This window comes from Cynocephalus volans, chromosome 10 (genome assembly GCF_027409185.1).
Source record: "Cynocephalus volans isolate mCynVol1 chromosome 10, mCynVol1.pri, whole genome shotgun sequence".
NCBI lineage: Eukaryota > Metazoa > Chordata > Mammalia > Dermoptera > Cynocephalidae > Cynocephalus > Cynocephalus volans.
In genome coordinates this window covers 126,060,196-126,083,256 of record NC_084469.1, presented here as the reverse complement: position 1 = coordinate 126,083,256, position 23,061 = coordinate 126,060,196, and the positions used below count along the sequence as shown (strand labels likewise).

At 44.7% G+C, this 23,061-nt stretch overlaps 1 protein-coding gene across 1 annotated transcript in view; it reads right to left on the bottom strand.

Moving 5' to 3' along the window:
* The window catches only part of FA2H (fatty acid 2-hydroxylase), a 55,057-nt gene extending 35,055 nt beyond the window's left edge, over positions 1 to 20,002 (bottom strand). The window contains exon 1 of the mRNA XM_063113198.1: positions 19,733 to 20,002. Coding sequence (XP_062969268.1) covers positions 19,733 to 20,002 — 270 coding nt within the window. The remainder of the gene's footprint in view (positions 1 to 19,732) is intronic.
* Positions 20,003 to 23,061: the final 3,059 nt, after the last annotated feature.

Genomic DNA, 23,061 nt, shown 5'->3' with positions numbered 1-23,061 from the left:
ACTGTTGTAGGACTGCTAGATTAGTCCCAGGATGTCAACCTCATTTTTGATTTATTGGCTTTTGTTACTTTATGTCATGCTGACCTTATGGTTAAACACAGGTTTGTTTGCATTCTTTCCACTCATGGAGAAAATGGGAAAACATTACTTTTAAGTTGGTTGAAAGCATTAACTGACAAAACACTTCAGAAAAATGTGAATTAGGCAGCTAAGAAAGCATCCTCTGTTCATTACTTTAAAAAAATATACAGCCTTATTAACTCCACAGTGTAACAGTTGTCAGAGTCAACATTTAAGTAGATGTAAATGAAGTATTTAAATGGTAGTGTAAATAGTTTTCAGGGCATACACATAGCTTTTTCCTAAAGAATTGCTCTGGCAACTTTGTTAAAAACCAATTGACCAGAACTATGGGTGTATTTCTGGACTTTCTTTGCCTGTTTCCCATACTCGGAGTGGCACCGCCTCTCCCTGCCATTCCTCCAAACCCGCCTCTTGCTCCCCCACCTGATCCTGGAACTCCTTCTTTCTCAGAAAAACCTCAGGGCCTCATATCCCTCTTGGAGACTGTTTTCTTTACCCACCAGCCTACATGGGATGATTGTCAGCAGCTCCTGCAGACTCTCTTCACGTCAGAAGAACGCAAGTGGATCCAGAGGGAGGCCCTGAAAACTGTTACCGGTCACGATGGCTGACCCTCTGATGACCCCTTTCACCTCGAATGTGTGTTCCCCTCTAACAGACATGGGTGAGACCCAAACACAGACCGAGGTAAGGGGGCTCTCAACCTGTATCGCCAGACTCTTCTTAGGGGGCTCCACACAGCAGCCCAGAATCCCACTAACCTATCGAAAGTAAGTGAAACTATTCAGGGACCAAACAAAACCCCCGCTGCTTTCCTGGAATGCCTTAAAGAGGCTTACAGGACCTACACTCCTGTGGACCCTGAGACCCCAGAAAACCAGCAGGCAATAAATATTGCCTTTGTTACCCAGTCAGCCCCAGACATTAGGAGAAAGCTTCAAAGACAGGAAGGATTTAAAGGAAAATTGTTATCTGAGCTGGTTGAAATTGCCCAGAGGGTCTTTAACGACAGAGATAGTCCAGAAGAGAAACAAACCAAAAAGCTTGATCTCAAGGATGCCTTCTGCAGCCTCCCACTGGCTGAAGTAAGCCAACCTCTCTTTGCCTTTGAATGGACTGACCCTGGGGGAGGATACTCTGGACAATTAACTTGAACTCACCTCCCCCAAGGATTTAAAAATTCCCCAACCTTATTTGATGAAGCCCTTCACCCTGTTTGTTGCCGAGATGTGAGGCATTGCCAAGGGGTGCTCACCCAAGCCCTGGAACCATGGAAGAGGCCTATCATCTACCTCTCCAAGAGGTTGAACAGTGTAGCTACAGGATGGCCAAACTGTCTGTTCACTGATGGAAGCAGTTTCATCTCCAATGGAATCAGGTAAGCCATGGTAACTTTAGATCAGGTCATTTGGGCTCCAGCCTTAAGCCAAAGAACATCTGCTCAAAAGGCTGAACTCATGGCCCTAACACAGGCTTTAAAGCATGGAAAAGATAAAACTGTTAACTATACACTGACAACAGATATGCTTTTGCCACTCCCCATGTTCACGGGGACTTATACAAACAGAGAGGACTATTAACATCAGAAAATAAGTAAATAAATAATAAAACAAAAATACTAGTTCTCCTTAAGGCCATATGGTATCCAAAAAGAGTGGCCATCATACATTGTCCAGGACACCAAAAAGATAACTCGTTTGAGACCCAAGGCAATGCTGCTACAGATTTCACAGCCAAAGAGGCCACATTAAAACCAGTGGAACCATTTGACTCTTTAATAGTCATTCTGGCACCTCAATTGCTGCCGACTCCCCATTATACTTAAAAAAAAGTAAAACATGCTAAGATCTTAAAAGCCTCCAACAATGCTATGGATTAGAAAATTCTGCCAGACTACAGGATTTATTTGCCACAGGCTCTAGACAGATTGCTGATTAAACAGATACATCAAGGAACACACCTTAGATCCACAAAATTAACTGAACTTTAAAAAAATATTATTACATCCAAGATCTTGACAAAATAACAAAAGACATTGTTACCAGATATGAAATTTGTTCACAAGTAAATCCAGGGCCAAAATCAAGGCTGCCCATTGGAACCAGAATGCAAGGAACCAACTCTGGCGAACACTAGGAAATTGACTTCACTGAGGCAAAACCTGGACAATATGGGTATCGCTACCTTTTGGTGTTCATAGACACTTTTTCTAGATGGGTAGAAGCCTTTCTTACCAAAACTGAAACCACTCAAATAACACTAAAAAATTGTTACAAGAAATTGTCCCCAGATTCGGCCTACCTGTAACCTTGGGGTCTGACAATGGCCCGGCTTTCACAGCCCACATTTCCCAATTATTAGCTAAAACATTAAAAATAAATTGGAATTTACATTATCTTTATAGGCCACAAAGTTCAGGACAGGTAGAACGAATGAATCGGACTTTAAACGAAACACTTACCAAATTAAAACTAGAGACTGGTGAGAACTGGGTGAGCCTCCTTCCCTTTGCCCTCCTAAGGGCTAAATGCACCCCCTACGTACAAGGAATTACACCCTCTCTGTTGCCCCACCTCAGAGATGAGAAACTTGCTGAAATCACTAACCGTAACCTTCTTCAGTCTATGCCAGATTCACCCCTTGGTCAGAGAGGACTACCCACTGACAAAAGCAAATGGTCAATTCCTCAAAAAGGCCTCCTGGAATTTGAGAGGGGTTACATTGAATCTATCGATCAATTTGGGAAGAATTGACATCTTAACAAAATTGTCTTCTAGTCCATGAATATGAAATGTCTCTGCATTTATTGAGGTTGTCTTTAATTTCTATTAGCAGTATTTTGTAGTCATTAACAGACAAGTCTTGCATGCTTTTGTTATATTTGTTCCTAAACATTTTATTCTCTTCAATGCTATTGTAAATGAAATTGTTAAGTTCATTTTCAGACTGTTCATTGCTAGTACATAGAAGTACAATTGCTTTTTTAAATTTTAATCTCAGGTCCTCAAATTTGCCAAACACGTTTAGTTCTAGTAGCTTTTTGTATGGATTCCTCAGTATTTTCTACACACAGGACCATACCGTCTATGGATAAAGACAGTTTTACTTGTTCCTTTCCAATCTGGGCCTCCTGCTTTGTCATGAGCAGTTTGGCTGGCATACAATGCTGGCCCCATACAATGCTGCACAAAAATGGCAAGAATAGGCATGCTTGCCTTATTCCTCAGTTTATGGGAAAAGCACCCAGTTTTTCACCATTTAAGTATGATGTTAGCTGTGGGCTTTTTGTAGATGCACTTTATTAGATTAAGAAAGGTGCTTTCTATTCCTAGTTTATTGAGAGTTTTTCCAATTAAATAACAATTTTAAAATGTAAAGTACTTTGATCAAAAAAAATTTACACCAAATAGTCAATTTGACAATGTTGTAAAAAGTTAACTTTGCTGTGGTCATTGTGTCCTACACAGAGGCTGGACCTATCTAAATGCGCAACAGCAGCTGCACCCGTATATAATCCACACAATCAGACTAACAAGGTGAATTATACATGGCTCTAGGGAAACCTGTTGTTTCTATACCAACCATTCGGGTGTTATTAAAAACAGCCTCGCATTAGTCAGAAAACACATTTTAAAAAAAAGTCATATAGTAATGATAAAAATTGGTTTGAAAATCTTTGACAATCAGTCAAACTCCTTGTTTTACATACTAAGGACAACAAATTAAGTACCAATGAATCAATGATTTGATTCCTTCCTAAAGAGGAGTTGGGAATGAAATAGAGCTCCCTACACCCTCATAACATACGCTGTCTGCTTGTGTAGAATTGCTTGCTTAAACTAAGTAACTCCAGTTTGCCCCATCTGACCTGCAGACTGCACCCCCTTCTGCATGAGAAACCGTTGACCTCATAGAAACAAAAAACAATTGCATAGAAATAGGAACCACACACAGTAAACTATTACATGGGAACAGGAACCATACACAATGAAAACCTGTATGCATGATCGCTCGAATGGCTCATTCTTGGCCTCTGTGACCTAGCTCCCTAGCTTGCTTTGTGCACCTGGACAAACCCATGTGCCAATGCGATGTAATTTTTGCCTTTAAAGACCCTATAAGATCAAGGCCCGCGGCCGCTCTTCCTTGGTTGCTCCTTGGGAGATGGTCACTGGCCAGCTGGAGTGAATAAACTGCCCTTCTCTGCACGAGTGGCGTGTGAGTGCATTTCTTGTGGGAGGGGGCCTCACAACAAAACCTTGGGATCATCCTCAACTCCTCCCTTTCCCTCACTGTTGACATCTAATCCATCAGCCGTTCTAGCGGGTCTATGTCCAAGACAATTCTAAATTCTCTCCATCCTTGTGGGCACCCAGCCCAGGCCACCTTCCTCCTCCCACCCCCCATCAATAGCAGTGGCCTCTTAGCTCTCTTCCTGCTTGCACTCTTGACACCCCTCATGGTAGCCAGAACTATCTAATGAAATGTACACCAACTTTGTCAGTCTTCTGCTTAAAACCCTCCAGTGGCTACCCACTGTTCTCAGAATAAAACCTTAATCTCTGATGATGACCCACGAACCGGACTGAGACAGGGCTCCTGCTTACTTTCCACTTCACCCCTCACTCATCATCGCCCACCAACGGCAGAGCCTCCTTTTGTCTCTGGCATACCTCAGGGCCTTTGCATTCACAAAAGAATTCCTCTGCCTGGGATGGTTTTTACCCAGTTCTTATAATAGCAGCCCCTTGGGGAGGAGCTTCCCTGGCCACTGCCAGCAGAGGCTGCAGCCACCACTCTGTCACAGCCCCCTGGCCTAAAATTATCTATTCTGATGTATAATGTATATAGGGAATATTTATATTCTGTTGTAGCATTTGCTGCCACTTGTCATTATTGTGTCAGTCTCCCTACATTGGTAAGTAAGCCCTGTGAATGCAGTGACCAGTTGTCTTTTTATCCCTAGCACCGAGCACAGGGCTGGGCATAGAAGAGACATCACATGTTTGTGGTTACATAGAGGAAGGAATGGTGCAGAGGGGAAGACAGCTCTGTGAGCCCCTGGGACCACCTGGGGACCACCAACCTCATCTTTGGAGACTGTCCTTCCCTGACCAGGGTGAGTGTCCCAGGTCCAGCGCTGCACCTGTCCAGGTGAGGACAGGAAGAAGACAGCAGGTCAGTGCAGACCACACTGGCCCTGGCCAGAGAGAAGGGACAGCTCTGAGAGACCAGCACGTCATCATTCCCCAGCTCTTCCAGGAGGTAGATGGTCTTGCCCGAGAGGGTCCAAGCACATTGCAACTCAGGTTCTGAAAACATCCATCTCTCACCACCTAGCAGAAATCTACCTCCTTCTTAGCAGAATTTGGAGCTGAAGGGACTCTCAGTCCTCCAGTATCAGTTTAATCTGCATGTTCTGTTTTCCAGATCTCATAGGATCTCATTGTAGCCACACAAACCCTGTGGGGGAGACAGGGAACAAGGAAGCCAAGACGCTGAGACATTAAATGACTTGCTCAGAGTCATAGTCAGTAAGCTGCAGAGCCAGGACTAGAGTATATATATAGTCTTTCGGTTCCAGGTCCCAGGCTCCCTCCTCCGTCCCAGAGGGCAACAGGGTGGGCTGCCTGGTCAGTGTCCATGGTGCAGCCACTCTGCACCAAGTTCCACATTGGGAGCTTGAGGATGCTGATTCTTTAATAACCTGCGAGGTCTGCTCTCGAGCCACTTCCAGTACCTCCTGTTTCCCACCTCCGTTTTCCCTCTGCCTTTAATTCCAGAACAGTGGGTCACAAACTTTATGGTACTCCTGAGTCACGTGGGTACTTGTTAAAAATACAGATTTCTGGGGTCTTGCTGCCAAAGATTCTGCTTTTGTAGGTTTGGGGAGTGGCCCAAGAATCCTTTTTTAAAATATCACCTTATACTAATTAATTCTTTAATTCAGTTACTTTTTTTTTTTCTTTAAATAGGTGTAAGAGCACTTCAGAGAGTCTTTGAAACAGTTCTTATCATAGGCACGTGTGCGCGGCGGCCCTCCCTTTCAGCCTCCCAGCTTTATTTATTTATTTATTTTTGTTAAGAGTGTGACCCAAGTGAACTCCTTTTTGATTCTGACAACTTTCACATTGCTTTCTGTGTCTAGTGAAATCTACAGAAATTAGTAATGATGATGATGACAGCTAATATTTACTGAGTGCTGAGCACTGAACCAGAGGCTGTGCATACGTTAATCCACATGACTATAAAAAGCGGGTGTTAACATAACTATCCCCATTTTACACATGAGGGAACTTATGATCTGAGAGGCTAAATAAATTGTTCAAGGTCACGCACGACTCGAAAGTGCCAAAGCCAGGATTCAACACGCGATCTGTCTCTCCATCCTCTGAGTCCACAGGCCTCGGGTCTGTTCACAGCTTACTTGACAGTTATTCACTAGGCTCCAGACACTATAAGGGCCTATCAAATAACAGAAGTTTACTATTTTCGGAAGAAATGAATCAATCAATCAATGAGTAAATGAAGTATTTGATTTCAGAGCATGGGAATTTAACTAGAACATATACCCTTTTAGGGGTTACTTTTTTACATCTTTGCTCCTTGCCATAGCCGAGAAGGGAACCAAGGCACACTTTTTTTTTTTTTTCATTCAGGTGAAGCATCAAACTTTTCACATAAGTCTTCAACATTGGACTCTGCCGTTAATGGAGTCATTTTTCTGAAACATAACACAGTTCTCCAGTGGGCATGATGTTCACTTCCATCTAACTTGTTCGAGTGGTAGAAGCTGTAAACAGTGACAGCTGTACTGGGAGAAATAGTGTCTCCCCAAATTCATGTCCATCCAGAACCTGTGCATGTGATTTTATTTGGAAATAGGGTCTTTGATATAATCAAGTTAAGGTGAGGTCATAGGAGATTAGAGGAGGTTCTAACTTCAATTTGACCGATGTCCTCATAAGAAGAGGGAAGTTTGGAGATACAGACATAGAGCCACAGGGAAGAACAGCTTGTGAAGACAATGGCAGAGGCTGGAGTGATGTAGCCAAGGGACACCAAGGAAGGCAGCCCCAACAGAAGTCAGGAGAGAGTCACGGAACAGATTCTCCCTCAGAGCCTCCAGAAGGACCCCATCCTGCCGAGATCTCCAAGTCTAGCCTCTAGGACGGTGAGAGAATAAATTTATGCTGCTTTAAGCCACCCAGTGTGTGGTGCTTTGTGGTAGCAACCCTAGGAAACCAATGTAATATCACCAGAAATGTGGTCCTCTGCTGCATATAACCACACACGTGCTGTTATTTTTTCATTCATCCTTTAAGAATGTATCTGTGAGTGATTTCCACAAGATAACTACTTACTATTTTTTCCCAACATTTCATTATGAAAAATTTCACACATAGCAGCAAAGCTAAAAGAATCTCACCATGAACACCTGCGTCCCCTCTACCTGGATTTCACCATTCACCTTCTCCTATTTATTTTTTAAAGGAATCTTTAATAGGCTTGTGTATACCAACATTTAATTCCTGCAATTGGGAGGTCACATCCTTGGGAATGATTATGAGATCTGTGTTAAATTTATTTGCCTCCCTTTCTTTTTACATTGGGTATGATTTTCATACAGGAAAAAATGTACTCGCCTTTAGGGTATAGTTTGATAAATTTTGACAATTATATACCTCCTGTAGCCAGTGCCCAAAGCAAGATATAGAACATTACCATCACCCCAGAAAGTCCCAGGAATCTATTTTTAATAAGCTCCTCATGCGATTCTGATGAAAGAAACGGGGAAGAGGTAACGTAGTAAGTATCCAGTTCCCTTGGCCAGAGGGATAAGAAACTTGAGATTTGCAGGGCTTTCTGAGAGAGGTGCCAGGTTCCCTGCTCGCAAACATGCTGCTTCCCCACTCTCCTAGCCTCCAGCTGTCCATGCACACATAGAATTTACCTGCAAGCCTCTCCTCCAACCACAGGCTGAGAACACAAAGCAGGAAAGGTATGCAGGACCCACCTGAATGCTGAGTTCCAAGGACAAGGCCGCTTCCACATGCTCCTTCATTCCCTTCCCATCCCTGTATTCCCACGCTGCAAGCATTGCTTTCCATGACTGCTTGGACAGACCCCTCGTCTGGGCACCCACCTACCCCTCCACAGGCTTGCTGAATGGGGCTCGCCCCCTGCATGGGTCTCCCTGAGGTGGTTTCTTCCTTTCTCTGGCCTTATAACCTTAGGGCCCAGGGCAAGCAGGGCAGCCCCGGCCTCTGAAAGTCAAACTCGACTGTGTTTCCCAAGGGCAGCAACATGGCCCAGAGTGACTGCCATCTTCTGTCCTGCCCTTTGTTTCTGTAGTGCAGCAGAATCTCAGCTGGAAGGGAATGAAAGGAGGAAAATACTAATGGCCTAATAAAAAAAAAAATCATTGATTTCACTGGTACAGAACAGAGTCCCAAAACAGACCTAAACATACATGTAAATGATTGACTGATATATGATAAAGGTGTTTTTTTTTTTTAATCAATTGGAAAAGATAGATTATTCCATAAATCTACTGGGACAACTGGTTAGCCATCTGGAAAAATATAAACCAAAAATAATCCCTATCTTGTTCCTTACACCAAAAAAATTCCAGGGAAGTAAAACATTTAATCAAAAACAAACAAGAAAAAACACTAAGCATAAAATTAGTAGCAGGATACCAAAATATTTTTGTTTTTATATATAAAATCTTCACGTAGGGGAGGTCTTTCTAAGAATGATAAAACTGGTGTCTTTTACTACATGGAAAATTGAAAGGTTTGCATGGAGGGGGAAAAAAGTTAAACAAATCAAAAGACAAACACGAACAAAAAGTGGAGGAAAAATAGTTATATAGATGATGGGAAATGGGCCAATATCCTTTATATCTAAGGAGCTATCCAATAGAAAGGTGGACAAAGGACATAAAAAGGCAGTTTACGCAAAATGTGCAAATAGTTTAGAGACATATGAAGAGATATTGATCCTCTCTCATAATATACATAAATAAAAATTCAAACAGGGAGCAACTGTTTTCACCCATTAGCAGAGATTTAAAATACTGACAATATATATCTTGGTAAGAGTGTGGAGAAATAGGCATTCTTATACATTTTTGGAGGAAGTTTAAATTGGTTCAACCATTTTAGAAGGCAATTTGGCAATATCCATCGAATACAAAATGCACATTAGTTCGACCTAGAAATTCCAAACCTAGAAGCATTAGGCTCTGTATTACAAATTTATTTGCACATATATGCAAAATGATTGCATAAGGATGCTTCTTGTAGCATTGATGTGATAGGAAAAAACATCAACAGGGACAGCTGTTAAAAAGAATAAAGTAAACCTGTATTGCTGATACAGAAAGAAGTACAAGATATGTCATTAGGTGAAATAATCTGCAAGTTGCCAAGCAGCATGTATCATATGATTCCCTCATGTGGGAAATAAAAAGAGGACAATACATGCATGTGCATGTATAGAATATTTCTGAGACCACATGAGAAATTGTTGATGGTATTTATAGAGGGACTAGGGTAGGAGGGATGTTCAATTTTTTTTTCCTGCTCATTCCTTTTAAATACTTAAAAATTTAAGTATTAAATACTTAATTACAAAAATATTTAAATACTTAAATACAAAAATACTTTTTGTAACCTATGTTCATGTGTAATTATGAAAGAGAAAAGGGGGGAAGTCTGTAGACAAATTATAATCAACTGTGCTGGATAGACAGGATACTGCTGAATGTAACAGACCTTTGACATCTACCTCTAATGAAATGCCCTTAGTGAGTATTGATTAAGGACAATTAAAATAAGAATTTCCAGAGCATGATAAACTTGAAATGGCCCAGGACCAAGTCCTTTAGCAGCTCTTTCAGGGGAGACCTCCTGAAGGCCACAGGATCTCAGCTGCATGCAAGGCTCAAGCCGGGTAGTTCCCTGCAAACTCTGCTCTCACCATTAGCTGCCCAGCTCTGTAGCCAAGTTCATGCCTCTCCTTGGTCCATTGCCCTATCAGGTCAAGCCCCTCTCCCCTGTACCCAGCAGCTTCCCCCTTGACCCAGCTCTAGGCCCGATGTCTAGTCTAGGACATTCTTTACACTCATCCTATCACAGAGAAGATACTTAGAAAAGGCACGACCAGGAGTTAGAACTCCAGGATTCATTTATTTCTTTAAGGGAATTTCTATGTCAGTCTGTAATCTCTCTAAATGCACACATACGTACATGTGTTACATTCACAATACCTACCTCTTCCTGCCTCTTCCTGTCAGATGAGCCACCACCGCAGGGAAAGCCTGATTGATACTGAGGGCCCTAGGTCTGACTGCTTGGACGGGCTTTTCCTGGCTCTGGGGGAGTAACATGCCATTGGCTGGGAGCAGCTCTAATTCCAACCCACCTTTGTGGGTGAGTTCAAATGTGGATGAAGAAGAAAGAGGTCACCACTCCTTTTTCCCCCCTTCCTGCTGAAAACTTTGCTCTTAAATCTGTTTGATGAGCTCAAATGTGTCACCAGCATGTACTTCAATGTTGTTTTCTTTCTTTTTTTTTTTTTTAGCTGTGCTTTATTTACTTATTGGTGCCTGGTCAGTACGGGGATCCGAACCCTTGACTTTGGTGTTAACAACACCAAGCTCTAACTGACTGAGCTAACAGGCCAGCCCCTTCAATGATGTTTTCTAAAGGACAAAATCAAGGGAAACCTAGTTAGAAGAGACTTTGAAAATTCTCTTCCTTCTCCTTAGAGGGTCACTTCTGCCAGCTTGGCATTCCAGAGGTAACCACAGTCATGGATAGTGCTGGTTACCTAGAGAGTCACCACCATGCTGGCCTGGAAGGTGGCTACTGGCTTAAAACTCTGCATGACCATGGGCTGTGGTCTGGTGCAGCAGGGGTCCTGACTAGGGAGTGCTTGCCCAGACAGAACTCACATCTTGGAGAGAAGAAGTAGCAGTTACCTCCTAGGTGTCCCCTCTGCCTCCCTCGGGATCTGCTGGAACACTGGTGAAAATTTCACGCGTTGCAACTCCATGGCAAGTTTTTTGGGAAGAATACAAAGACCTACAATGTCACCTGGTCCTTAAATATGCTTGCCAATCTGACCCTTTTTATGATCATGTTGTGAATGTCCAAAGTGGAGTTTAGAATGTCACTTTGTGCTTTCATACGATTTTGTTAGAAAAACTATCCATGTGCACAAATACAACATTTCTTGGTTCATTCTTTGTTCAATTCAAGAATCAGCGCCCAACTGCTATCTTTGTTTTGAATATTTTTCAGGTTCTTTTTTAGAGAAAAGCAATTCCCCTTTCCTAACTCCCTGTGCCATCAACCATGAAATTTTGGTCTTCATCTAAGGCAGGTTCACTTTTTGGGCCGGCTCGTGGCTCACTCGGGAGAGTGTGGTGCTGATAAGGCAGATTCCCTTTAAGGGGGCTTTTATCCTAGGATTTGAGGACTCTTCTATTTAGGTCCAAGGAATGACTGGATTTTTTTTTTTTTTTAACAGCACCCTGTCTCCAACCAACAGAAGCCATACACTTGGCACTCCAAAGGGCCTTGCCTGGGACAAGAAAAAGCAACCACCCAACCAGGTTGTTCTGGCCTTTTCCCTGGTTTGGGGAAATATGGGATCACGGGAGCTGTATTTATTCAGCCCAACGTAGGCACTTATTCCTCCACAGCAGTCTCAAAGGGTAGACCTTGAACTGACTTAATTCAAGGTCTTTCTTTGATCTTTGTGAGTAAACGATGCCCTTTTTCATAGACTTTCATTATTACATAAGATGAGATGCTACTTAAGAGCAACTAAGTGGGTTATTATGGGTTATTAACGTTTGGAATTCATAAACTAATACCATCCATTCTTAGAGATCTCTGAAAACTCTGATTCCATTTTCCAGTAGAAAATCTGAGCATTATACAGTGCTCAGCAGCACTGAAAGGTCCTACTGGGCACAGCAGAAGGTAGAGAACTAGAATTCTACTCTTCCTTTTAAAAGAGAAAGTAAGACTAATTCACTTAGGTAATTATCAACCAAGTTTGTTGAAGACTGTGTGCTGCACTCTAAGTATGTAATCACATGTACGTGCACCAGTGGAATTTCTGGCTACTAGCTTTCCTGTAAGAGGACTGTAGGACATTTTGTATGCATGGTGTTTGAATATTTAAAGTAAATCCCCCCAAATTTGCTTCTCTGGTACTGCTATTTGAATACCTTGCAATATACTATCAAGATAAGAAACCAAAGTATTTGGATAATTATGTTTTGCGACAATGTTTCATAATATAAAATCCCTAGTATGAGATTCATATTTCTCAGTTATGAGCTTCACAAGTGTTACTAGCATCAAGTTTGTTGTTCTCCAGTTTTACTATGACTGAGCTCTTTTTCCATTGGAGAGAAAGAGCAGGTGGGGAGAGTGGTCATTAGAGTCTCCTGCCCACCCTAGATGAATAGCAGTTAGAGAAGATTGAGAACCACTGTTCTGAGACGACACGCTTTACAGAAATTTGCATGAATAGACACCAGAGGGAATAACAGGACTGGAAATCCAGGCAACCCGAGTCACGCCTGTGCATGTCATTCAGGCACTTACAGCCACATGGGGACTGGTCACAGCCCTAAGAGCAATGTGGGTCTTGAATGGTATTTTCTAGGTTAACTTCACTTCTAACATGTGTAGGGGACTCATGTGAGGGGTGAACTGCAGTAGCCTGGTATGGAGGATGTTTTGCTAACTCTCTCTGGCTGCAAATACCTGAGGGCAAAGGCAGAAAAGAGTGACTCACTTGATAGCCCTCCATCCTTTCCATCAATTCCCAACTCTTTTAACTAACAAAAAAACAAGAAAGATTTTTTTTACATTTTAATTTTTCAAGTATCCCAGATGTTAGTATTACCACTTTCCTTTTTTCCCTCACTTTCCAATTATGCACATATCTCAGTTTTCCAAGCAGCTCACTTATTCATTTATTTGTTCCTGTTGGCACTCACCAGTGTGCTAGTGTGTCTCAGAGAAGAAACCCAGATGAATCAGACAATTCCAGTCCTCAGAGAGTTTATGATTTACTAGACAAGATTAGATAATAGAGAAGATAAGACATGCAGTAAAAATACATTAAGAAAAAAGCATTATGAGTGCTGTAAAATTGATTAAGCGAGTGCTATGAGAGTTTAGGAGAAGAAAAAAAGACAGGTGTAGATGAGGAAGTACAGAGAGTCTCTGTGGGACAAAAAGCATTTGAGCTGGACTTAAAGGATATGGCAATGGGGAGCCATTTGAAGACTTCAGAGCACTGCCATAGCATAACCAGGTTCACCTTAGAAAGGGTCCTAGGCAACAGAGTGCAGCGGCAAACCTGCCCAGGAGACTGCTGCAATGATGAACAGGGCTCTGGCCAAAGTAGGGTGGTAGTGCGGGAGATGTTCCCGAGGGAAGACGAAAGAAGCTCCAGGATCAGCATGTGGTCTGTCCAAGTCACTGGCTCTTCTTTTTCCAGTTATTCCCCATTTTTTCCCTTCTAGGATAGAGCAGGCAATGGAGATAGTTGCCGTTAAGAGTAAAAAAACAAAAAACACTGATAATCTCCTAAGCAAAATGTTGAGTGAAAGAAGCCACCCAGCAGAGTGCATGATTCCTATATGAAGTTCAGAGACAGATAAAACTACCCCACAGGGATAGAGGTTAGGACAGTGGCCACCTCTGCGAGGTGCTGTTGACTGGGAGGAGGCAGGAGCCGGCCATAGGTGCTGGAAGTTCATCTGGGTGGTGGTGGCAACAGAGGTGTTTACCTAGATAATACATCGCTGAGCTGCACATTTAAGCTTTGTGCACTTTTCTGGGAAATGAGAAGCTAGAGAAACTAGCTATGGACACTGAGAAGTCATGACCAGGGGAACAGGTAGTGAAGTGGAAGATGGAGGTAGGAGAATCAGAGTCGGAGAAGGAAAGGTGGCAACGGAAGCAGAGGCTGGGTGATGACATTGCTGGCTCGGGGCCATGAGCTAAGGAATATAAGTGGCCTCTAGGAGCTGCAAAGGCAAGAAGATGGATTATCTCTTAGAGCTCCAGAAGGAACACTGCCCTGCCAACTCACTTTTCACCTCTGACCTCCAGAACTATAAGATAATAAATTCATGTTGCTTAAGTCACTAGGTTTGTGGTAATTTGTTACAGTAGCATAGAAAACTAATTCAGAAGGGCATGGTGTCCAGAAGCCAAATGAAGGAAGAACATCAAGGAGTGTGGAATAGGTAACTGTGTCCAGAGCTGCTGCCAGGCCAGTAAGATACGGTGAGACGTGACCACCAGGTATAGGGAGGTGAAGGTCCCAGCGACCCTGGCAAGGGCTGTTTCAGTGGTGTGATGAGTTTCAGAGAGAATGAGATGATTATTACCTGTCTGTCTAAATAAATGAAGATTACAGATGGATCAATGATGAGTGTACGTCGTAAGAAAAAAAAAAAAGGAAATGTAAGATGATGGATCCTGCTTGGGCATCAGTTTGGGTTCCTTCCCGAAAATATTTCCAAAGATGATTACTCTCATGTGTCTCTGGGATTCCTATTTGTTTCTTTTTATTCCTCCCAAAGAATCCTAATTTCTGAACTTCCCCCCAATTCTGGGTCTTGAAGCCCCTGCACTCACTGAATTCTGGGGTGACACCAGGGAGCACTTGTGGAGCCTGTGCTTACATGGCTGTGAACATGGAACCATAGTGACCTGGTCCCTGGATGTTGTACCTGGCCCTGGGTTCATCCTCCAGGTAAGCCTCACCTGGCACCACAGCAGGACAGAGCTTGGAAATCCCTGATGGGTACTGAGGGACAGTGACTGCTGACTGATCAGGCAGACTCCACTGGGACACTCTCTTATAGGTCAAGTGAATCTCACGCCCCTTCAGTTAGCTGACTTCTCATCTCCACTGCACTCGGCAGGCAGGGGCAGTTTAGCAAGTTCTCCAAGCATCAGCTTCTGAGTTCTCAGCTCAGACCAGCTTTCTTTTTTCTTTTTTTTTTTAAATTTTATTTTGTCGATATACATTGTGGCTGATTATTACTCCCCATCACCAAAACCTCCCTCCCTTCTCCCTCCCCCCTTCCCCCCAACAATGTCCTTTCTGTTTGCTTGTCGTATCAACTTCAAGTAATTGTGGTTGTTATATCTTCTTCCCCACCCCCCCCCGGTTTTGTGTGTGTGTGTGTGTGTGTGTGTGTGTGTGTGTGTGTGTGTGAATTTATATATTAATTTTTAGCTCCCACCAATAAGTGAGAACATGTGGTATTTCTCTTTCTGTGCCTGACTCGTTTCACTTAATATAATTCTCTCAAGGTCCATCCATGTTGTTGCAAATGGCAGTATTTCATTCGTTTTTCAGACCAGCTTTCTAAGTTGGGCTGTGCTTAAGATGTTCTGGGGCCTGGGATGGGAAAGGGTGGGAACCCCAAGTCTTCCTGCTCTTAGATCTCCTCCCTATTGTCCATCTCCATTTAACTACTCAAGCTCTGAAGCTCCAAATGGCCAGGCCCTGATGCCAGGCACAATCACATGTGGCAGAATCTGTGGACTTCTCAGCCACTCAGAGACAGAGACGTACCATGGAGGATTAGAATATGGCATCCAGAGACCTGCAGACATCTGGGTTACCCCAACACCAGTGGCTGGGCAGTCCAGGTTTGCCTTCCTCTAGGGTCCTCTTACACAGAGGGCTTTCATCCAGCTGGCATCGTCAGAGGTTGGCCCAAGGGAGGACCTCTCTAGGTCTATTTGTGTGGGCTGGGGATGTAAGAGCCACTCTCTGACAGTTATCATCCCCTTGGTGGCAGGTTTGGGATGGAGGAAGGACACCAGTTGGACTGTGATGAAGCTGTAGCTCTCTCACCAGAAAAATGCACCTCCACACACGTTCTGCATACAACTGCATCTCTTTCGTTCATCCCAGAAAATGATCCACAGAACACTGGGATTAAGAAACCCTGCTTTGTAGGTTTCCCAAAGTGTGATATATGAGGGTACTTCAAAAAGTTCATGAAAAAATTGAATGAAAAGATAATACAAATATTTCGATTAACTTTTTGAAGCACCCTCATATACTCCCCTGGTGGTGCCCAAGATGATTTTAGGGGATACTAGGATGAGTATTTCTTATTCTAATAGTTCTGTATTTATTTTAAAGTGCATTGAAACCTTTGATTTCACTGGTATTATGGCCTCAGGTGAGTAAATGGTAAAATAAAAAGTGAGTCAATTTAAAGATAAGTATCAAAAGTACAAGTAATATGCCAACTTGGAAAAAACTGACAGTGATTCACAGATGACAAAAGTCTGGGATACATAGTATCTACTGCCTTGGCAAGAGCTTTAGAACCAAAGTCCTTTCCTTGTCTTTCTATTACTTTTTTGAAAAATGCCAACTGCAGCTCAGTAAATGGACTTCATGCCCCACTAAGGTGTGCCATGGTTGAAAAACACTGCTCTTACCTGAGCTTGGGGTGAGGAGCTTGACTCCACTGGCCCCTGAGGATCGGGGGCAAGAAGAGGGCCTGGCTTCCCTACTCAGCCATGGCTCCTTCACTTGCTCAAGGTGGGCAGTTCAGCTTCTGCAAGTGCAAGGACATAGCCAGGACAGACCTCATCTCATGCCCCCAATCGTATGTTGGGCTCAAATGAGTTTGGCTTGTTTTGTGTGTGTGCCTTGGTGTGAGTGTGAATGTGTGTGTAAGTGTGTACATAGAGGGGGTGTGGCCAAGGGGAGAAAAGGGGAAACGGGGCCAGGCCTTCTCCCTGGAAGTCCCAGATGCTCCCATCCAATGACTAAGCTAGGGAACAAGCGCCCCTAAGAGTGGCACCATTTAGAAATGAGACCCCCAAAACACAGCTGGCTCATGGCATTCCTCTTCCCCAGCACACCCCTCCTGATCCTCACACTACAGGGCCGGGGCTTTAACCTCAAGGGTGGCAGCATCCTTGGTCCAGCAGGAGGAGGTAGAGAAGGCAGCTTGGGGGCTGCTAGAAGAGCTTAGCTAGAGACAAGAGCAGAAATGTCTTATCACCTTCCAGGCTTCTTTCTCTCTGAAAGGATACACATTCCAGGTTTTCCCTTTGACTATCTCTCTCCCCTAATTTAAAAACAACCCTGTACTAGCTCCTAGAATAGAAATCTGTAGACAGAAGCCAACAGGCAAGTGGAATGTTGGGCTAGTGTAGTCATTGGTCAAATTTGGGCCATGGGTTTGCCAGTGCATTGCTAGTTTTTAGTTTTTCCCACATCCTCAGGTTGGGGCCCAGAAATAAGGATGCCTGCTATGTGGCTGGCCACACTGGGACTTTTCGGGGAACAGGTGAGGGCAGGGTTTAGAAGCAAATGTGGACTCAGTATTTCCTCTGCATCCTCCCCGAGGGCCAGATGAGGCAAAGAAACACCAATCCAAATCATAGTGCTGGGTGGTTAGCAGAGCTGGAGAGCCAGGGCCTTGGAGGGCAGCTGGCCAGGAGGGATACTCAGGATGGAGCTGGGAGGAGAAGCCACAGCCTACGGTTCCTGTCTACAGGACACAGTTATGAGGTAGGGTGGGACCCATGAGCCATCACAAGCCTGACAGTCTCTAGCATTCTGGTCCCAACTTTTCTTATTTCCTGCACTCAGTTTCTCTTATATCTATGGTTAAATTTTCTGCCCCTTCAGCATGTCCTGACACCAAACATCAAATTCCAAGATTAAACTGGGCTCCCACACAATGCTGAGTCCTGGCATTTTACCTATGAAATCTCCCAAATTCACCCTGTCTCTCCCCTTGGCCACAGCTACCATAGTCAAACCATGTGGCAGCCTCCTGCCTGGTCGCCCCACATCACTTGGCCCCCTCCATTCTTTCTTGGCACTGCAGCAGGGGACTCTTCCAAAGACGCAATTTTGACCATGCCGCTGCTTTTCCTTCCTGGGCTTCCCATCGTTTTTAGAATGAAGTCCCAAATCCTGACCACAGTCTACGAGGCCCTACGTGCTCTGGCCCCAGCTGACCTCTAGCCTCCTCCCGCACCCCTCTACTTGCTGCCCATCAGCCTCTGATCACATTGGTTTTATTTCTGTCCCTTCGCTGTACCAAGCTCTTCCCCTTCAGAGCCTTCACACATGCTGTTCCTTGTATCCGGAATCTTCTTCCCTCCACACTTGGCCTAGCTAAGCCCCATCCATCAATTAGCTCTCGGCGTAAATGTTACTTCCCTGAACTCCTCCTCTCAGATCCACACTCTGATAGCACCACGTAATTAAATAATTATCATGTGATTAGTATGTTCCCAACACCTCTCCATTAGCCTGTTGGCTCCATGAAGACAGAAACCATATTAGTTTTGTTCATTGGTGCCTCCCTGTGCACGGCACTGTACTGTTGACACATTAAGGAACCAAGTAAGTGACTGAATAAGTGATTGACTTATTAGGCAAGTTGGCGCAATGAGGAGTCACCTGGAACAGCAAGTGGTAAGTTCTTTCATCCAAAGATCTAAAGTCACTTGCTGGGTTCATCTCGAAAGCAAAAGCTAGAAGTAGGGGACAACTGTTGGTTTATATCCAAGTATGATGGCACCACTATCACCAGTCCTATAGCCAGGCCCGGGGAATGCCCAATGAGTCCCTGAGCCTAGCTGGAGCCCTATGGATAGGGACTGTCTCTCCTGCCTGAGGATCCTTGGGTTGGAGACAGCATTAATGTTGGAGTGTGATACACTTGGCTTTTCAACTAACTAGCTATTTGACCTTAGACACATTTACAGAGCCTCTCTCAGCCTCAGTATCCGCATACTAAGATGGGGATAACAAAATCTACCCCAGGATCAGTTGAAGGCTTAAATACCACCATAAGCCTGGACCACACGGCAGGGTGCAGTTTAGCACACAGTCTGTGCTCAAACTGCTAATCTCTTTTCTTTCGCAAAACCGGCTTATGCTTTTCATTTCATTCTTCTGGACACCCAAGCCAATGTGTGAGACAAGAAATAAAACGAGGTGTGATGAGCTGGAGGACACAGTCCACCCAAGACACTGCCGGGACCTCTCCACCCATCCGGGGGAGCCCTGGTGCGAGACGCGGGTGGCACCAGGAAATCCAAGCCGGTGAGAAGAGCTACTGGTCTGTGCCTCCGAAGCAGGAGCGGGGTGGGACGGAGAGGGGAGGACAGGTGAGCCTCGGAAGCTATTATCCAAACAGAAACGGAGAGCAGTTGCAGAGAGGGAGAGGCTGATATGAGAAAAGGAAAGAAAGACTGGGAGGGGGCTGGGGGGGCGGGTCGCAGCTGGAGCCAGAAACGCGCATCCAAGTTGTCAGAGGGCAGGGACTGCAGAAGGGACAAGGTGGCAGGAGGGCGCAACTCGGGGGGTGGGAGGCGGATGGAGGCGGGCCAGGGGGTAATGCAGGGAAGCAAGCGCAAGCTCGTGGGGAGAGGAAGGGGGCAGTGACCTGTTACCTGGAGAGAAGAGAGGGGGAGCGGAGGGAGGGGGCGGCGAGGCTGTCACCTTGGGTCCTCCTAGAGGGCAGGCGAACGGGGCTCACCGGGAGTGGAGAGTCGGGGGTGGGGGCGGAGGAGGGGGTGTGACCCCGGCCGGGCCGTACCTGCGGGTCCCCTCGCAGCTCGCCCACGTAGTACTGCTCCAGCCAGTGGCGCGCGTTGGCCGAGTGCCTGTGCGGTGGCCCGTCCAGGTCGGCGCTAATGTCCTGGCCGGCCCTGGCCCGCAGCAGCTGTTCGCCCCCCGGGTGGTGCCGCACGAAGCCCGTGAGGTCGTAGAGGCGGGCCCCGCGGCGGACCCAGCAGGCGCCGGCCGCCAGGCGCCGCTGGACCTCGGCGGGCGAGAAGGAGGCGGCGGGGGGCGGAGCGGGGGCCATGGCCGGACACCGAGCTCGCAGCTGGAAGCCCGGGCGTCTGCTCGGCGGCCGCCCAGCGCGCCTCTAACATCCCCGGAGCCCGAGCCGCCGCAACGGGCCAGCCGCCACCGCACCTGCTCATTTGCATGCCGCGCTCCCATTGGCCGCTCAGCGGGATGCGGCCCGCGCCCGGAGGGGCCCCTCCCCACGGGCCGGCAGGACGCCGGGGCAGAGCCGAGGGGGCCGGGCCGGGCGCGGCGTGCTGCGCGCCAGGTGGTCCGGGGCAGGTAGGGGGCGCGCCGGCCAGGTGTGTCCCGTCGCAGGAGGAGGGCGGGCGCATGCAGGCGGAGCAAGTCTCTCCGTCGCGGGTGGCTGTCCGGACGGACATCCTCGGTGGCCTGATCGCCATGGGAATAACTGACTCTTCTGCTGCCGCCTCAAGGGAGAAACGGGGAGTGTTGGATCCTCCGGCTCCAGGGGGTGCCGAAGAGAGGGAGGCACCCCAGAACTCAGTAATCACAATGTATAATATATGTAACAGTTAAAATATTGTTGCACAACGTGAATGTACTTAGTACTACTGAACTGTACACTTTAAAGTGGTTGAAATGGTAAATTTATATCGCGTGTATTTTACCACAATAAAAATTATACATGAAGAAGTTTTTAAAATCATATTGGCAAACCACGGGGGTGGGGGACTTGCCACCTGTTTTTGTAAATAAAGTTTTATTGGAACCAGGGCTCGGATTAGTGAGGCAGGGTCATGAAAGTGCACTGTTGGATTCTGTTTTTATTAAAAGTTTTGATATTTTGTTCATCATAGGTTTTTTGCGTTAATTTTGAATTCCTAAAATACTGCATTAAAATATTATTTATCTTGATTACTGAATATTTTGTTCTGCCTCTAAATTTTGCACCCAGGGCCAGTGCCTCACTCGCTCACTCTAGTTCAGGCCCCTGGGGAAGGACCCTGAGGGGAGAACAGAGAAGCCTCTCCATTATAAAAGGGGAAATAGGGACCTAGAGAAGCAAAGCCTGCAGGTCATGCTCAGTGGAAAGGAGGCCTGAGTGTGCTCATCACAGTTTTGTTTAGAACAGGGGAAAACCCCACTTGGCTTTACCTGCCCAGCAATGCAGGATCCCTTTGAACTCATGATTTGTAATCCAGTGCTCCTGAAACTGAGGCTGCCCCATCCAGCTGGCCATTGTGTCTCTCAGGAAAAGGTATTTTCAGGGTCGCCCCTGTTTATGTCCTTCCGGGGCTAGGCATCTGTGCTGGGTAAGCCCTGTGCGGGAAGCCTGGTCCAGAAGGCTCAGGGGCCACCCCAACCACAGAAGTGCTTAAGGTCAGGCTGGGGGCCCCTTCCCTTCCAGACCTCTCCTGACATACCCTCAGGGAGTAGGCAAGAGTTTTGCTGAGTCTATGGGTCTGCTATGGAATAGCTGTCTGTCAGGCCTGGAGGCCTAATGTCCCTAGAGTTGTTATTTTTCTCAAGAGGTGAATACATAGTTACCCTCAGCCCACTTCCACACCTACTCTGTTCCAAATCCCCTGCATCTGTCTACTCAGATACTGCCTGCTGACAATATCTGTGGGACACCTCCCATTTGGATTCTTACCATTGCCTTAAACTTCCTTTGTCTGAAGTTGAACAAATAATTTAGCCATCTGTTCATAACTGTAACACTCACATTTTTTGCCCTAGTAATTTCACTTCTAGAACTTTGATCTCACAGTTATACTGTATCAAGATGTGTAGATAATATTAATTGCAACATTGTTTATACACTAGAAACAATCCAAATATTCATCTTTGGGGAAGACCAATTAAATAAATTATGGTATATTCAGACAGTGAAATACAATGTAGCCATTAGAAAGAATAAGGTAGACCTATGGGTACTGATTTGGAAAAATCTCCAGGATGTATAGTGGAAAACAGGAATGGTGTGTATGGCATGCTAACAGTTTGCTATTTTTAATTTCTTAATCTTTAAAAATATTTCGTATGCAAACAAGAGTGTATGTTTGTTTTAAAGCAAAAATAGTATAAACTGCTTGAGTTTGCCTCCCAACCCAATAGCTAGGATGTTACTAAAAACTTGCACCTACTTCTGTCTCCAAACCTTTCACCTCTGCATCCTGGTTTCCATGAGGTAACCACTGCACTGACTTTTGCACTCATCCTTCTTTTGCTTTTTGTTTTTACTATTTTTATCACATCTATGTGTGTGCCTATAAAAAATATTGTTTAGGTCAGCTTGTTTTTGAGTTTTATGAAAATCATATGATACTCAATATTAAGATTCATGTTGTTGAGCACCACTGTAGTTTATCAATTTTCACTGCAATGTCATATTCCACTATATGAATTTATTTATCCATTTTCCTTTTCTTCTTAATAGGAATTTGAGGATTTTTTTCTATTATGAACATTCTTGTACATATGGGTAAGAGTTTTTATAGCCTATGTAACTAGGAGTGCAGTTGCTGAGTCCTAGGTATGCAAGTGTTCAAATTTACAAGATAATGTAAATTAACTTCTAAGTGGTTATACTATTTTACATCCCCATGAAAGATGTATGAAAATCCCTTGCCCTAATATTAGAAACAAGGCAAGGATGCCCACTCTCATCACTTCTATTCAACATTGTTAGAGATCCTAGCCAGTGATATAAGGCAAGCAAAAGAAACAAAAGGTATAAAGAACAGAACTGAAGAACTACAACTCTCTCTACTTGCAGATAACTTTATTGTTTACATAGAAAATCTCAGTTTATTTGCAAAGCAACCAGAATTAATAAGTGAATTTAGCAAGTCCACAGGATCCAAGGTCAAAATACAAAAATCAATTGTATTTTTATTACTAGCAGCAAACAGTTGGAAAATGACTTTGGGCAGGGGGAATGGCAGCTGGCTGGTACAGGGATCAAACCCTGGGAAAATGATATTTTAAAATTCCATTTATACCAGTGTCCAAAAACATAAAATATGCGACAATAAATTTGACCTAAAACATGTAATATCTCTAAGTGAAAAAGGCTGCTGAGGGAAATTAAAGAATATCTAAGTAAAT